Source organism: Sorex araneus, chromosome 2 (genome assembly GCF_027595985.1).
Source record: "Sorex araneus isolate mSorAra2 chromosome 2, mSorAra2.pri, whole genome shotgun sequence".
NCBI lineage: Eukaryota > Metazoa > Chordata > Mammalia > Eulipotyphla > Soricidae > Sorex > Sorex araneus.
The window spans coordinates 307489519-307506489 of NC_073303.1; the positions used below are offsets into that span (position 1 = coordinate 307489519).

General features: G+C 40.5%; 1 protein-coding gene across 2 annotated transcripts in view; it reads left to right on the forward strand.

Moving 5' to 3' along the window:
- PLD1 (phospholipase D1) overlaps positions 1 to 16971 on the forward strand; it is a 288369-nt gene that overhangs the window by 131680 nt on the left and 139718 nt on the right. For both annotated transcript variants that reach the window (XM_055127575.1, XM_055127576.1), the window contains 3 exons: positions 3415 to 3567; positions 8488 to 8637; positions 9487 to 9570. In XM_055127575.1, coding sequence (XP_054983550.1) covers positions 3415 to 3567; positions 8488 to 8637; positions 9487 to 9570 — 387 coding nt within the window. The remainder of the gene's footprint in view (positions 1 to 3414; positions 3568 to 8487; positions 8638 to 9486; positions 9571 to 16971) is intronic.

The window sequence follows — 16971 nt, forward strand, 5'->3', positions numbered from 1 at the left end:
TTGCAAGAAAAACCAAGAAGCTCAAACCCACACTGGTGTGTACCCCACCAGCAGCCTAGTATTGGCACTGTGGTCAGCTGTTTGCTTCCTCTTGCTATCTATCTCACATATATGTCTTTGACTGCGAGTTGTCCTAAATCCAACCCACCACTTGTTTGGAAAGGTAACAGCCTACATGATACCTGTTTTTATTTTTAAAGGAGTGAAATAAAACCAGGTGGCTTTCAATGTAAGTTCGTCTAAAGATTGTAAAACTACTAAAACATAATGTGGTTAGCAATTTCAGCAAAGCTATAGATTTCTCTAAAATGCAATTCCCATGTTGCATTTATAGTGCTATTTGATTTGTGTTCATGTATTATGGCTTCATCTCTTCCTTAATGGACTTTCCTTTATCTACTAAGCATGATCATATGCTTTTGTGATTTTATTCATGTATGGACTAGTTCATTTGATCAGTGCACAATTGCAAGTAGATGTGAACTACTGGGTGTTCACTGTAGCATGACAAAGCTCCCCTTTGCTATCAGTTTAAACCAATCCCACGTGTCTCTCTTGCTCTCGTACACTGTCACTGCCATGCATCCCACTGGCATATTTACTGCACAGTGCAATCCTAGCATGGCCTTTCATTCTGTGTCCCTCTTCTCCTTCAAAACTTTATTTTTTTGTTTGTTTTTGTTTTGTATTTTGCTTTTTGGGTCACACCTAGTAATGCACAGGGGTTACTCCTGGCTCTACACTCAGGAATTACTCCTGGCAGTTCTCAGGGAACCATATGGTATGCGGGGAATTGAACCCCAGTCAGCCGCGTGCAAGGCAAACGCCCTACCCGCTGTACTATCGCTCCAGCCCCATCATAACTTTATTTTTAAAATTTTTTTATTAGAGAATCACTGTGATGTACAGTTACAGACTTATTAACTTTCGTGTTTGCATTTCAGTCATACAGTGATCGTTTACCCATCCCTCCACCAGTGCCCATTCACCTCCACCAATGATCCCAGTATCTCTCTCACCACCCCCACCCCATCCCCCACCACCCTACCCTGTCTCTGTGGCAGGGCATTCCCCTTTGTTCTCTCTCCTTTTGGGTGTTGTAGTTTGCCATAGAGGTATTGAGTGGCCATCATCTTCGGTCTATAGTCTACTTTCAGCTCACATCTTCCCACCAAAATGGGTCCTCCCGACATCTTCTATTTGGTGTTCCCTTCTCTATCTCAGCTGCCTTTCCCCCTAGCATATGATGCCAGTTTCCAAGCTGTGGGGCAGACCTCCTAATATTTATTTCTACAACTCTTGGGTGTTAGTTTCCCACTATGTTATTTTATATTCCACAGATGAGTGCAATCTTTCTATGTCTGTCCCTCTCTTTCTGACTCATTTCACTTAACATGATACTTTCCATGTAGATCCACTAATATACAAATTTCATGACTTCATCTTTTCTAACAGGTGCATAGTATTCCATTGTGTAGGTGTTCCAAAATTTCTTTAACCAGTCATCTGTTTTTTGGGCACTCTGTCACTCTGTTTTTTTCCAGATTTTGGCTATTGTAAACAGTGCTGCAATGAACATAAAAATGCAGGTGTCATTTCTACTATACCTTCTTGCCTCTCCAGGATATATTCCCAGGAGTGGTATTGCTGGGTCAAATGGAAGCTCGATTTCTAATTTTTTGAGAATCGTCCATATTGTTTTCCAATCAATGTTAGTATTCAATTGCTTTATTAGGGTATTAGAATTGTTTTATTTAGCACCTCAAGGTGATATTTTGTTTTGTTTTTGGTTAAAAACCCAGATTAGGGGCTGGAGAGTTATTACAGCAGGCTAGGCACTTACATGTAGGCAGCCTGGGTTCGATTCCCAAAGCTTAATATAGTCCCCTGAGCCCCACTATGAGTGATTCCTGAGCACTGGCAGGTGTGGCCCTAATGCCCCCCCCCCAAATAATAATGTATTGCTGCTGATTTAAAATGACATACAATACCTATGAGATAGATTAGACATGTTCTGAAAGAAACCGACTCATCTAGCAGGGAACACACAATAAAACTCTGGTCAAATGGGACAGGTGCTCTGAAAAAACAGCTTCCTTAGCGTGGACTTCAGACTTAGACAGGGATCTGGATATGTTCCCCACCTTCCACTCACTTGCCCATTTTCCCATATCATACCACCTGAGATTTGGCCTCACTAACCTTCTCCCCAGCACAAACCTCATTTCCACACCTCAACAACTTTGCCAACCCCTCCCTCCAAGTGGGAGATACACCAGGGCCACCCACTTCAGTTCCAACTTCAGACTCCATCATTGCCTCATTCAGGCACCACCTTTGCCAGAAAATACCATTCACTCGCTCCCTTCATCACAGTTAAAATCTTCCTCTGCCACAGAGGCGAGATGGGGTGGGAGGAGGATGGGGTGGAGGTGGTGGGAGGCATGCTGGGACTATTGGTGGTGGAAAATGGGCAGTGGTGGAGGGATGGGCACTGGTAGAGAAATGGGCACATTTCAGTTATACACCAGTGTATAACTGAAATGCAAGCAAGAAAGTTTGTAAGACTGTAACTGTACCTCACAGTGATTCTAATAAAATAAATTACTAATAAAATAAATAACTGATTTTTAACTAATAAAAATTAGTTAAATAAAAATATTTAACTAAAAAAGTTAAAATAAAACAAAACAAAACAAAAAACACTTCCTCTTGCCACATTGTACTTTGCTCTTGTAGCACCCGTTGCATTTGGCCAGAGTTCAAACATGTGCCCTGGTAGTTGTCTAAGTTTCTTTGAGAACATTTCTGATTTATCTTTGTGCTATCTCTACCTTTACTCTCTCCTCATTGCAGTCCTTTTCCGTTATGACAGATACTTTTAGATCTATCACATTGAATCAGTGGCAATACATTTGAGAGATCATGTTCCATTGAGCATCTGTTATTAGTGTTCCTTAAATCCACAAAAGAAATGGAAATGAATAATAGAATATGTGGAGTATTAAATACATTCCAGAGTTTTATAAAAGGGGGATTTTACTTACAGAGACGCTTCTGTTGCTTCTTTCACATTAATTTATTTTAGCAAACATCTCACATGATTCCATTATTTCAATAGTAGGCATCTTGCAAGTGATTCAAGTGATCTCAGGAGGTATTCTTTTAGACATTTCCTATGCTTTTTATAAAGATAACAAATTATTTAAAATTGTTTGGTTTGTGGCTAGTACTTCCAAGAAAATATAGTGGAAATATTTTTTCATAATTTTTATAGTTTTAAAAGATAAAATCTTCTATATAAAAAGTAGAATTATGCTTATAGTCTGCTAGAATGCTTGCTTCAGTCCAGCCATAATAATTTGTTCATTTCAGAAAATCAGTACAATTTTTAAAATATTTTCTTTTTTGCAGGTGGTTGATAGTGAAAGATTCCTTTTTACTCTATATGAACCCAGACAGTGGTGCTATTGCCTTTGTTCTGCTGGTGGATAAAGAATTCAGGATTAAAGTGGGGAAGAAGGAGACAGAGACAAAATATGGACTCCGAATTGATAATCTTTCAAGGTAGCTTTTACATTTTAAAAAGATTACTATTAAAGTCTCTTAAAGACAGTTTTCCTCTCAATCTTAAAAAGGATAAAAAATAACTTTAATGTTAAAAAATAATTATTTGTTATGCTGTGATAACATGCACCTTGAATATGTATGGAATTATACTCCTGAACATGTATAGTCATATTTACTAATCACCTAATTTAAAAACAATGTCACTTAGAACTTATCCTCAATCAAAAGCAATGATGCAACTTTTCTTTGCATCATTTTTTTATTTTGTTTGTTATTAGCAGATTTGGGGTCATAACCTGAAGTACTCGGGTTTTACTTGGAGCTCATTGCTTGAGAGTAATGCTTGGGATTAAATCCAAGTCTCGCACATGCAAAATTTATGCTCCATTCCTCAAATATCACCTGGGCCCCAATATTTAAAGAATGGAGTATCTTATATAGAGCGACTAGAATAATTAATAATTCACCTTTAAACATTGTTTTACTTTATAAACTGATATCCTTGAATATAACAGATAAAAGGTGATTTACACAATACTGTTACACACGGATTTCAAGGAAAATATTTTGAAAGAATACGTAAGTGTATGTTACAATAGATTTTATCAGCAGGTGTACTTGTTAAGCATTTGTGGAAAATCAAATTTATGCAATATATGTGTGTCCTTATATACAGCTGACCTTCTAACAACCGACCGGGTTAGAAGTCCCTTTTGGTCTAATCCATGAACACAAACTCTGTAGAGAGGAAAAACAAAATCCACGTATAAGTGATTGCATGCAGTTCGCATTTATGTTGTTTAAAGATAAATTTTATAGTAGTTGTTTCTATAAAGTTCAGCTTCATGCATATAAACACACACACATGCATGCTTATTCCCTGACTAATACTTTTAAGAGATTCTGAACTTTCTGCTCTTCTTTGACAATAAAAGGTTCAAGTTAGGATTAGTTATTGGATGTGTAATGGTCCTGTATTCTTGTCGTCTAGAGGGCCATAGAAACCAAGCTACAATGGGGTATGGTGCCGCCAGCAGGTCAACCTATACCTGCAGGGCGAGTGCGTCAGCAGCCTGATGGTGCCTTCAGGCTTCCAGATACTCCCAAATTGATGCTGTGCCTTTGGCCAGACCCCAACAACTTGGGGCAAAGCTTACCAAGAAATTAAACGGCAAAAATTTAGGTATGTGGGAGCCATACCCACAAACCACCTCTGGCTCAGCCATATAAGTTCACTTATTGTCCTTATTTCAGAAACCCATCTCGAAAGAGATCAAAAGACACAGTTAGGGTCTGTAGCACAGAGGTAGGTGAGAACCCGTGGCTGAGATCTCCAAGCGGGATAGGGATTGGGCCTCCTCCCCTCAGGTCCCCAGTTTTCTAGTAGCTTGACAGTCACACCCACAGAATGCCCCTGCGCCATATAATCTCAACAGCCAAGGCCCAGAGACTATAAACTAAAGCTCCTGGAAGAGAGTGCCACAGAATGTCCTGACACTGTGCTAGGCTGTCCCAATCGGGCACCTCAAAGGGGGCAGGTTGAGTGTCCCTCCCCTCCCTAAGCAGAGCCCTGGCAGCCGAAAACTTCCAGAACCCAACCAAGAGTGGTTCAAGACCACTCTCCAAACACTCAGACGACCTCTCCCAAAAGGGATGAGAAACACTCAAAACAGGAGAAACCTCGGCCATCTTGCCGCACTCAGCAGTGAAGAAACCCGGCGGGCACCAAAGAATTCTCCGGGCTCCATACCAAACTGATATCTCCGGGACCCCCAGATGGAGCAGGTGCAGTCTCCCCACCTTCTCCAGGTGGAATCCTGGCGACCATGAGCTTCTACAAGCATGACTCCAGCGTGTGGCCACAGGACTATTCCTCCAAAGCACGCAGTCGCTTATGCGGCCACATGACCTTTCCTGATATACAAAGTGAGCAATGGAAAATAAATGATCTAGCGTCTGCCCTTGCCCAAAACTAGAGAGAATGGCAACACGCAGGGGGCCTCATGGGATAGGGGGTGGGCCCGTCCCTCTCTCCTTCCCAATGAGGCCCCGACTTGCCGCCCACGAACGGCTCCTGACTCCTGAACAGCTATGATCCCAATAGCACACAAACCAATCTCGGAATCCAGTGGCTTTTGGCAGAAATGCATTTGGACTGAGCATTAAACTACAGCGCCATGCCACCCTGGGGAGGAAAGGTGTTTGTCCCTTCCTCCTTTTCTCCCCCAGCAGTGCAGTGGCTGCCACCTTTTCAGAGCCTATTGGACAGCCAGGTATGAGATTGCAGTGACGTGACATTCGGGGCCTCATAGGATGCGGGGGGGGGGGGGGGTGTGGAACCTCTCCCTCTCCCTGCCCCAACAAGGCCCCCAATTGCCACCCGTGAATGGCTCTGGCTCCTGAACGACCATGATTCCAGAGGCACACAAGACAGTCTCGGAACCTAGTGGCTTTTGGCTGAAATCCCTCCAGACGTATTACTAAAATATCAGAAATCCAAAATGCTCTTCATATCAGCAATAGAAAACAAATTACCTAATGAAGCCTTTTCGGCAGGTCTGAATGTTGGGGAATATTTCAAATGATAATGGTGGATCTTTTATCAAAATATTGAATGTGATCAAAGCAGAGAGAGAGTAAGATGAAAATCATCTGCCACTTAGGCGGAGGGAGGGTTGGGATGGGGGGTATACTGGGGTTCTTGGTGGTGGAGGGTATGCACTGGTGAGGGGATGGGTGTTTGATCATCATATGACCAAAACTCAAACATAAAAGCTGTGTAACTCTTTCTCACAGTGAATCAAAAAAGGGGTAGGGGGAAATAATAAAATAAAATTCTCAGGGCTAGGACGAATGGAGATGTTACTGAGACTGCTCGAGAAATTCGACGATCAACGGGATGATGATGATTATGATGATGATGAATAAAATAAAATTAACATTCTGAATTAAAAAAAAGAAATTAGGCTACAATTCTCATTTGTCATAGAATAGCCACTTGATTGATTGTCTTATGTTCATTTGATGTCCTCATTCAGTTTGGGGGACACCCTTGTCAAATGAAAGCTTCCAAAGTCAGGTTTCAACAGCTTTCTGGTTCAAGCGCTCTTTCTCATTTTATAAAAATGCCTATATCGGGGCTGAAGAGAGGGTATCACAGGCACTGTGCTTGCCTTGCATGCAGCTGAACTGAGTTCAATCTCTGGCACCCGATACGGTCCCCTGAGCCCTGTCTGAGGTGATCCCTGAGCACAGGGCCAGGAATAAGCCCTGAGTACTACCATGTGCCCCCCACATGGAAAACAAAATAAAAGTCTAAATTTCCCACCTTTATTTTGCTTTTGGTGCCAGAATCAAACCTAGGGTCTCCTAGAGGGGAGACCTCTGTAAATACTCAGCTACAAATCCTCCATTTGTAGTCTGAGCCTTTTGATGTCTCCATCTTTCTTTGCTACTCCTCTCTAAAGCAACTTCCGTGAAGTCCATTCTTTTCACCATCTCTTCTCATACATTTTTTTTTCTAGTCCCCTCACCTATCCTTTCTCTATTTCAATGTTCAGAATAGTTCTTTCTTAGCTCTCATTCACTTTTTGTGACAAGATCTTTGCTTGCCATTTAACTCTTCCACAAAATCTTTTTCTTGCAATTAGTTTTCTCCGGCATTTCAGTTTTGTTGATGCATGATGTCACAAGCCACAAACCCTCCATATTCTCTTGTCCTCACCCCCAGAAACTCCAGTCTCCTCTGCTGCCTTAGATGGGCAATCTTTTCCTCCTCAAAGCAACCCATGTGGTGCCTCTCCTGTTTTTACACCAGAGGAGCATTCGCCATTCTTATGGTACAGTGGATCTTACAAAAGCTGATCATTGATCTCTGGTAGATTGAGGAGGTGTGTGAATATAGTCCTTTCTCTGATTCTGATCAGGATCAGAGACTTTTTTCATTTCCTCCACTGAGAGAAATTATGTCCCCTTGTTCATAGTGTCTTTAGGCTAGACTTTCAGACAGTTGATTCCAGCCTCATGTTTTCCTCTGAACTTCAGATCTGGATAACTTTTTTCACCTCTTTGTTGAGGTGAAAATACAACAATACAACAAGACACCTCTTTGTATTGTTGGCATGTATAAAGTTTTAAAAATATCCCACTCTGATTTTTCTTCAGCACTTATAGATCTGTAATTACTGAAGATAATTTAATAATTCATCATAGAAAAATTTAATGAAAAGCAGTGTACTTCACATAGAATCTGCTGTGTTAGGCATGGCTGATTTTGAGGCTGTTTATGTCCCCGGAGCTACATTTTCCTGGCCTTCCTAGGTACTATCTCTTACAGCTCCATCCTTCATGATAACAATATGGCTACGTCGCACAGTGAAACAAATTCAGTAACAAAGAAACTTGTTTTTCTGGCATTCCTCAGCAAGTCCATGGATTTTTTTCTAAGTTTTTGGGTGGAGCTGGCTCATGTCTTACTTCCCAGAATTGGGGCACTAGCATATGCTATTTTACTTGTAGACTAAAGGTAGAACAGGTTACTCTCCTAAATCACAATCCAGATGTAGTTCAGAAGGTGAGGGAACAAAAACTAGGTATTCGCAAGAGAAATACTTTGTGCTGGAGCCAGCAACTCTCTACTAGTCTTAATATCACTTTCTTTCTGCTCCTCAACATCCAGCACAGTCCTGCTGATAGGAATTATCTTTGTGTGCATTTACCTGTGTGACTGACTAAATCACCTGAACATTTGTTTTAGCTATATTGGATACACTTTTTAATTCTTCCAAAAATTATTAGAATTTTAAAAATATCAGCTTATGTTTGCTGTATTACCAAAACAAAAATTTAATTCTTAAATTGGTTTAAGGAAACAACAGGACAACAGATGGCAATTATTTCTTTTGCTTTTTTTTGAAGGACACTGATTTTAAAATGTAACAGTTATAGACATGCTCGCTTGTGGGGAGGGGCAATTGAAGAATTCATCCAGAAACACGGCACCAACTTTCTCAAGGATCACCGATTTGGGTCGTATGCTGCTATCCAAGAGAACACATTAGTTAAATGGTAAGACATTTTTGCTCTAATATTGTCAAGGTCATAATAGCATCTAATATGATAATGGACCAAATTCACCCAAAATTGATTCTCAAATCTGTTAAAAAAAAATAACATGTTACTTAACAAGATTCTCTATTTATAGGCCTGCTAGAGGAAACTAGTTTACTAAACTTTGTTTTGTTTTTAATATTTTTCAGTCATCTTCAGAATAGTTTTTAATTTTAAAATTTGATTTTTAAAACTCCATGTATTCTGGAGGATCTATTTATTTGTATTTTAGAGTTTAATTGTTTTTTCTGTTGGTTGTAGGGCTGGGGTGCAGTTCATGTGTAGTGCTGGGATCATACTTGCTGACATAGGGTTACACATGAGTGTTACTACTGAGCCATATCTTTGGGCCCACATATATCTTTAACGATGTGAACAGAAGGGTTTTTTTTGTTAGGAGTCATTAGTTTAGAAAGGGAATTTACTTACTAGATACTCATCTTAAATAAAATCATGAGTACTGTGCTGTACTCACGAATCGGAATGATGCATTGAACTGTAATGAACTGTGCATGAGTTCAATGGGATCATCTGGCCCCGTTGAATTAATTTGGTGACAGACACACCAAATAAACTATTTCTCAGCAGATTAGAGTAAGTTTCTCATTTCTCCCGACCTATTCTGCTTCCTTACAGAGTAGACCAAAGGTATTATTTTCCACTCTTGTTCTCTACAAGACACATAAAGTAAACTTGCTGGTGATGGGTAAAGGCAGCTGGTTCTACATTTTGCTTTGTCATATAATATGATTCTTTGCAGTTCTTGTATCCTTTCATTATAAATGAAATAAAAATCTTGTCTTTTAGGTATGTTAATGCAAAAGGATATTTTGAAGATATAGCAAATGCAATGGAAGAGGCAAGAGAAGAGATTTTTATCACGGATTGGTGGTTAGTATTTGTCCATGGGGATTTTGTTTGGAGATCTCCGTGTTTAGAAATGTGCAAGTGTTTTGCTGTTCTAGAGGCATATAATATGAAAACCAGGACTACCCACAGATGGCTTGGCCAAAGTCTCAACCAAATAACTGTAATAGCCTCCAGTTAAAGGACTTTTAAAAAACTTGGCATCCAAAATATCCTTAAAAAATTTTAGCTTCAATAGTTTTGCCTTTGCCTTTCATTTGAAGGAGACCCCCTCTATATTCATTTGCATAATGATTATTTCACAGTGGAAATATAGTTGCTGGAGTAATGGAACAGATTATTCCTTGAATATTCTTCTTTATATTTGGTGTGTTTGTCACTGGGTCCTGTGATTGTACCTCTTTCTTTTACCTTTGAAGTTGGAATAGATCTGTTTTACCATTATTATTAAAATGCTCTAAATAAGTCTATGATTGGGCAGGATTTTTTTTGTGTTTTGGGATACATTAGGGTTCAACTTCCTGTTCCCCTACTAAAGTGTCTGTATTATGGGGGCTGGAGTGATGATAGCACAGCGGGTAGGGTGATTGCCTTGCACACAGCCGACCCGGGTTCGATTCCCAGCATCCCATATGGTCCCCTGAGCACTGTCAGGAGTAATTCCTGAGTGCAGAGTCAGGACTAACCCTTGTGCATTGCCAGGTGTGACTCAAAAAGGGGGAAAAAAGTACCTGTATTATGATGCTTCTGAGACCTACTGAAAACTTCATAATTTGAATTTTTTTAGATCTTAAAAATATAGGTTTCAAGAATTTTTTCTCCTGGTGTTGATGTAGTTTTTGTAGTCTGATTTAAGTTCAAATAATCCATCTGCTGGACAGTTAAAACACATTGTATATGCCATCATTGGATATTAAAAAGTCTAAAAGGTTTTTTCATTCTAAACTTAGTTGCTTAAAATGCTTCTTATTTTTCCCTAACGTGTCTCCTCCAAGAGTTTCATTAAGCATGAACTATGAAAAAAAAAACACCTTTATTATATCCAAAGTCTAGATTTTGGAGGTTGAAAAAAGTGGTTAGGAATGTGAGCTCATTTTTTTTAAATGTTTTTGTCTCAGTAATGTGGGGATCTTTGTTACAGGGCCTGCTTTCCCAATTGTAGCTCTGTTAATGTCGTGGCCCAGAAAATTCTTTGTTATGAAGGCTGCACGATGACTAGTAGCAGCATCCCTGGCTTTTATCCACTAGTTGCCAATAGCAAGTTCTTTGTTTTGATAACCAAGAAATCTGTAGGCATTACCAGGTATGGCCGGGAGGGGCAAAGTCTCCCGTGGATGAGAACCAAAGATCTAGAATCAATAGAAAATATATTGAATGTTTCTATAACGTTTTATTCTTGTGTTTATGTAGAGGTCTAACCTCAGTCTTGATATTCTTAGCAAATTTTATTTATTCAGTTGTTACAAAGAAAAAAACTTTCAGATTTAGCAGCTATTTTATCTAACCATTTGTGAGAGTAAATTCAAATCTAAGATAGTTCTATTTACTTTTTTAAAAATTATAAAAATTTGCCAATGACATAAGAGATAGAAAAATATTTCTGTTAATTCCCTGTTTTTGTGTTTTATGCAGCAAAATGACATCTCTTTTTAGGTTTCTGAATACTAAAACATAGACTTTAAACATGTCAAGAAATGAATCTTGTTTCCTCTTTTACTATTAGCATGAAAATGAGTCAGGATGTTATCTCTTCTTCATGATGATGCTAACATCTTATTACAACACCCATTTTGAAATGAAATCTTCAGTGTGATTTTCCTCTTCACAAATGAAGAAATTCTTGTAGAATTATATCACAAAAGAAAACATTCACATAATAACAAAGTTCTGATATCCTTGGATCTTCAAGAGTGAAAAGCACATTTAGAGGGTGAACATGCTCATAAGAAGTTTCTAATCTGAGGTTTTGGATTTCTGCTTTTTAGTAGCTAAGTCCAGGGAAACTTCTGCCAAAAATTGCATCATTGCAAGCTGGTACCTCTGTTTAGTGGTCCTTATAAGATGGCGGTCGCCACGCCGCACCGCAACCCCTCCGCCCAGGTCAAAAGGAAAAGCCGAGAGAGAAAAACCTTTCCCCTCCTGGGGTGGCATGGGGCCGTGGCTTAGTTCACAGTCTGGAGGCATTTCTGCAAGAAGCTGCTGGTACAGAGAGTAGTTAGATTTTGGGGGGGGAAACTCCAAATAATAATAGCGAGTTTTATGTTGAAATATTGAATGTAATCAAAGTAAAGAGAAATAAAGTAAAATCATCAGCTACACAGGCAGGGGGTGGGGGGTGAGGTGGGAGGTATACTGGGGTTCTTGGTGGTGGAACATGAGCACTGGTGAAGGGATGGATGTTTGAGCATTGTATCACTGAGACTTAAGCCTGAAATCTTTGTAACTTTTCACATGGTGATTCAATAAAAAAAATTTTTTAAAAACTTTCTAATCTGATGTTCAAGAAACACCAGATACTTATGTGAAAACTCTTAATGTTTCTTACATAGTATTGTTAGCACAAAAATAGATTTTTCCCATGCTAGGCGACAGGGTTTTTGAAAATTGTATGAAAGATTTGCATATAAACCTTAGAAACTTAAGAAGATAGAATTTATTGTACAGTTCAAGTAGATGGGCCTGGGTGCCTTTCCAGTGTCCGGACCTCTCTTTTTACTCAAGAGTGATGTCCCTTGCCCTGTCCCTTGATGCTCAGTCCAGTGTATTACGTCCTAGGTCCTGTCTTTGGCCATCTGCTGGCCTCCCATGTGAGATGGCCTGGTCTTATCCCTGTGGCATTCTCTAGTATGTGCTTGTTGCACATACTTCTAGCACAGGCTAAAACCTTGCTACTGGGTTTCTCTAGGCCTATACCCCAGCTCGTCCCTGCCATCTCAGCTTTCCTTAGTCCCCTGTCATGGCTGTGTGTGTCTGGCTGTGGGAAAAATTCTTCCTGTCTGTCTGTGCTAAAAAGTCTACCTGATTTGCAGTCTTCCTGGGAGTAGGTGACAGTGTGGATGAAGAGGGGTGGGAAGATTGAGAACTGGGGCTTTCCTTTCTTCTATCTCCCACCACCTGCCATCCCATTATCTACTTTAATTGAACACCTTTTGGGTGTGTGATATGTGCAGTGGTCAACTAGCCTCTTTAACTTAACTAGTTCGCATGACACTCTGCCCTTCCATTCCTGCTCTTTCAGTATGAAGAAGGCAAATATAGCCAAATGAGAAACAACCTGGGACCAAGAAGTGCTTCACTTCTTTGCTCATTAATTCCACCAACCATCCATTCATTCAATGTCAGTTCAGTCACAGAGCTGTTTAGTGAGCTCCATGTTGTGACAGGACTGAGCCAGGACATATGCATATAAAGAAGAATGCGAAGCAGAAGTTGCCCTGGAATAGTGATTCAGGAAGTCAGATGTAAAACAATCAACTGGGTAAAAGTCAGTGATGAAGATTAGCATAGCATAGTGGGAGAACAGAGAACGAACGGGGTGGTTAAGGGAGCTTGCGGGGCATCTGGAAACTTTATAAAGGAGAATGCTTTGGGTGGGATGATGGAGTTGGCCACATAAAGACTGATGAAAGCTATAAGCAAAGAAATAGCCCAAACAGATGCATAAAAGTGTAAGATAGCATGGTACTTTTGGCAGGAGTGTGGGGTACAAATTTACTTCCTTGGGATCGTGTTGGAGACAACACTTAAAAGATGAGTTAGGGTCAAATTGTGAAGGGTTCTAAGAAGTATAGACTTGAGCATTTGAATACTGGGAACCACTGAAAAAAATTTAACCATGAAAGTTTTACTCATATAATAATGATTATTGACTTATCATTAGTTTACAGTATTAGAGAATTGCAGGAATCACCTTCCAACCAGTACATGTGAACCGTCATCTCTCATATTGTCTTCCTACTAAAAAGAGCTCTCATTCTGCTCATTCTGCCCTGCTTTCTCTCTGTTAAAACCATAGATTTTACAGAATCTTGTAATTTGTTTGCCATAAACAATTCCATATGTGAATGAAACCATTAATAATTATCTTTAATGTTCTTATTTAGCAAAACTACCTCGAGCCTCAATTTTTCCCCAAAAGCACAATTTTATCATTTTAAATGACAGTAGTATTTAATTGATTATATATGATACAAATTCCACATTCAGTCACCTATTAATAGGTGAACTGGAGCGATAGCACAGTGGGTAGGGCATTTGCCTTGCATGCAGCCGACCTGGGTTTGATTCCTCTGTCCCTCTCAGAAAGCCTGGCAAGCTACCGAGAGTATCCTGCCTGCACAGCAGAGCCTGGCAAGCTACACATGGCATATTCGATATGCCAAAAACAGTAACAACAAGTCTCACAATGGAGACATTACTGGTGCCTGCTTGAGCAAATGGATGAACAACCAGAGGACAGTGCAGACAGTGCTATTAATAGACACTTAGGTTGATGAGCACTTAGATTTGGCTATTGTGAATAATTCTTCTGTGAACATAAGGTCACAAATATCCTTTTAAATTAGAGTTATCAGATCCTTTGGATAAATGTCGGGGAGTGGTACTACTGAATCATATGGGAATTTCTATTTTTAGTTTCTTAAAGAAATTTCCATTGGTACAAGGAGTGCACCAATTCACATTCCCACCAGCAATGTTGCGGAGTTCCTTTTTCTGCACACTCTAGTCAACACTTGTATCCAATAACTTGGATATGTGATTCTCATTGATGTGAGGTAGTACCTCACTGTGGTTTGATTTGTAGTTCCCTAATAATGAGTGATAATACATTTTTGTGTCTCTGGGTCATCTGTTTGTCTTATTTGGAGAAATGTGTATTCATTTCTTCTGCTTGATTTTTTTAAAATAATGTAGGAGTACTGCTGTTTGTTCAGCCATTGATTAAGCTGATTGAATTGGGCATGAACTTCACATTACTTTTCTTTTTAATTGTATCGTTGTGAGATAGAGTTACAAAGCTTTCATATTTGAGATTCAGCCATACAATGATGAAACATCCATCCCTCCACCAGTGCACATTTTCCACCACCCACATCCCAGTCCTCATTCTGTCTCTATGGCAGACAATTTCTTCAATTCTCTTTCTCATTTTGGGCATTATGTTTTGCTCAAAATTTTCCACCACCATTCAAGCCTACATGCCAGGGGCAGACACTAGAAAATTTATTTTCCATTGCTCATTTTGAATATCATAAGAGCTCGCATAGCTGTGATTGTAAATATAAATTTCTAGATTGTATATGGTTGGGTTCCAGAGACATCTCTGTATGGCACTAACCCATTTTGGGATTCAATTAGGAGTCTCTGGGCCAGGACTATTGGTGCTCTAAGATGGCACCTGGAGGCAGATTGTGGGTGGGACAGCCAGTCTGCTGGTCAGGCGGGGACCTGGGGAGGGGCAGCCCGGGTCCTCTGCCACCATGTGACCTGGAGATTTAGTCCTGTAACCTGGATGTGGGGTAGGGGGGCGGAGAGGGCTTGCTCTTGGTCACCGGGATTCCATCTGGAGTAGGCAATCAGACTGCACCTGCTCCATCTGGGGTCCCCTGGTGAAATTGGCCCTGTATGGGGCCCAGAGAGATCTCTGGCACTGTGGTGTCTTCTGGGACTCGCTGCTGTGTCTCTGGACCAGGCCTGTTGGGGCGCTAAGATGGTGCCCGTAGGCAAATAGTAGGTGTGACTGCCAGTCTGCTGGGCGGGCTGGGACCTGGGGAGGGACAGCCCGGGTCCTCTGCTGCCATGTGGCCTGGACATTCAGTCCTGGAAGCCGAATACCTGGGTCTTGCTTGTGGAAGTTCTTGGTCACTGGATTCCATCTGGAGTAGGCGGGGAAAGCATACCTGCTCCATCTGGGGTGCCCAGTGAAATTGGCTTGGAATGGGGTCCGGAGAGATCTCTGATGCTGTGGTGTCTTCCAGGACTTGCTGCTGTGTCTCTGAGTCACAGCTGTTGGTGCAGTAAGATCCACATTACAAAATTTTCAACAGATTATATCTAGGTGAGGTCTATCCTGAGACGGTGGAGTCAGGCTGGAGGTATGGCAGTGATTTTGGATTGTGGAAGCAAGTGGCTACTAGGGGCTCTGCTTAGGCGAGTGCAGTCCAAGCCACCTTCCTCCAATTTACCCTGGTCTGTTCAGCCATACATGGGTCTGAGCATTCTTGCGACTTTTGATCTCTTTCAAGATTTACTCAGGGGTCTCTGAAGCAAGGCCAGTAGTAGTGCTTACAGGGTGGTGTTGGAACAGGTTCGTAGGGGTGACTGCCAGTGCTTCCATGTACATTGGGAAGTGGGGGGAGGTAGCCCACCCCAACTCTGAGGAAGCCTGGAGATTTCAGTCACAGAACCCACATAAAAGAATTTTCAGCATATTATATCTTGGTCATGTCCATCCTGAGACAGTGGAATCAGGCCAGGGATATGGTGGTGATTTTGATTGTGGAAGCAAGTGGCTGCTGGGGGCTCTGCTTGGGCGGGCACCAAGCCAACCCACCCCCCGTATGATTTACCCAAGTCTGTTCAGCCATGTTCAAGTCCAAGTTTAACTGTGGCTTTTGATTTCTTTTTAGATTTACCTATGAGTCTCTGAAATAAGGTCAATAAATGAACTTGTATAGTTGATCTGGTGGTGGTTTGTGGGTGTGGCTCCCACGTATCTAACTTTTTAGCTGTTTTATTTCTTGGTAAACTTGGTCCCAAGTTGTTGGGGTCTGGTACAGGTTGACCTGCTGGTGGCACCATACCTCCTCTTCTGCTTGATTTTTGATTAGGTTATTTGTTTTTTTGTTGTTGTTGAGTTATGTTGTTGAATTCTTTATTTGTACATTAAACTCCTTTTAAGTTTATGCTATGAAAATACATTTTTCCCAATTGCTAGGTCACCTTTATTATTTCATATTAAGTTTCTTTTGCTGTGTAAAAGTTTTTCAATTTCTATTACTTTGTTCTTTTATTTCATTTTCCAGTGAAGTTGAGTCTACAAGTACATCTTTGATGTTGAGGTCTTGATATATTATCTGTGTTTTCCTTTTTAAAAAAGATTTTTAATTTTGAAAAATGGTAATTAAGAACTGTGATTTTCAAAGTTATTAGTAGTTGAGATTTAGGCATCAAAACAAAACTCCCATCCCACCACTAGTGCAGCTTCCTTCCACTGGTGTTTCCGTACTCCGTTCCCCCATCTCCACTCCCTGCCAGCCACCTTGACAGGCACATTATGATGTTTAGTGGTTGCAACTTAGATCTCATGTTTTCAGTGTTATTGCCTGAGCTTTGGATATATAATTATACCGCTCTCCCACATCATCAGTATAACAACAGTCCCAACCCCTGTTCCTATTCCTTCCACTTCTCAACTTCTTTCTT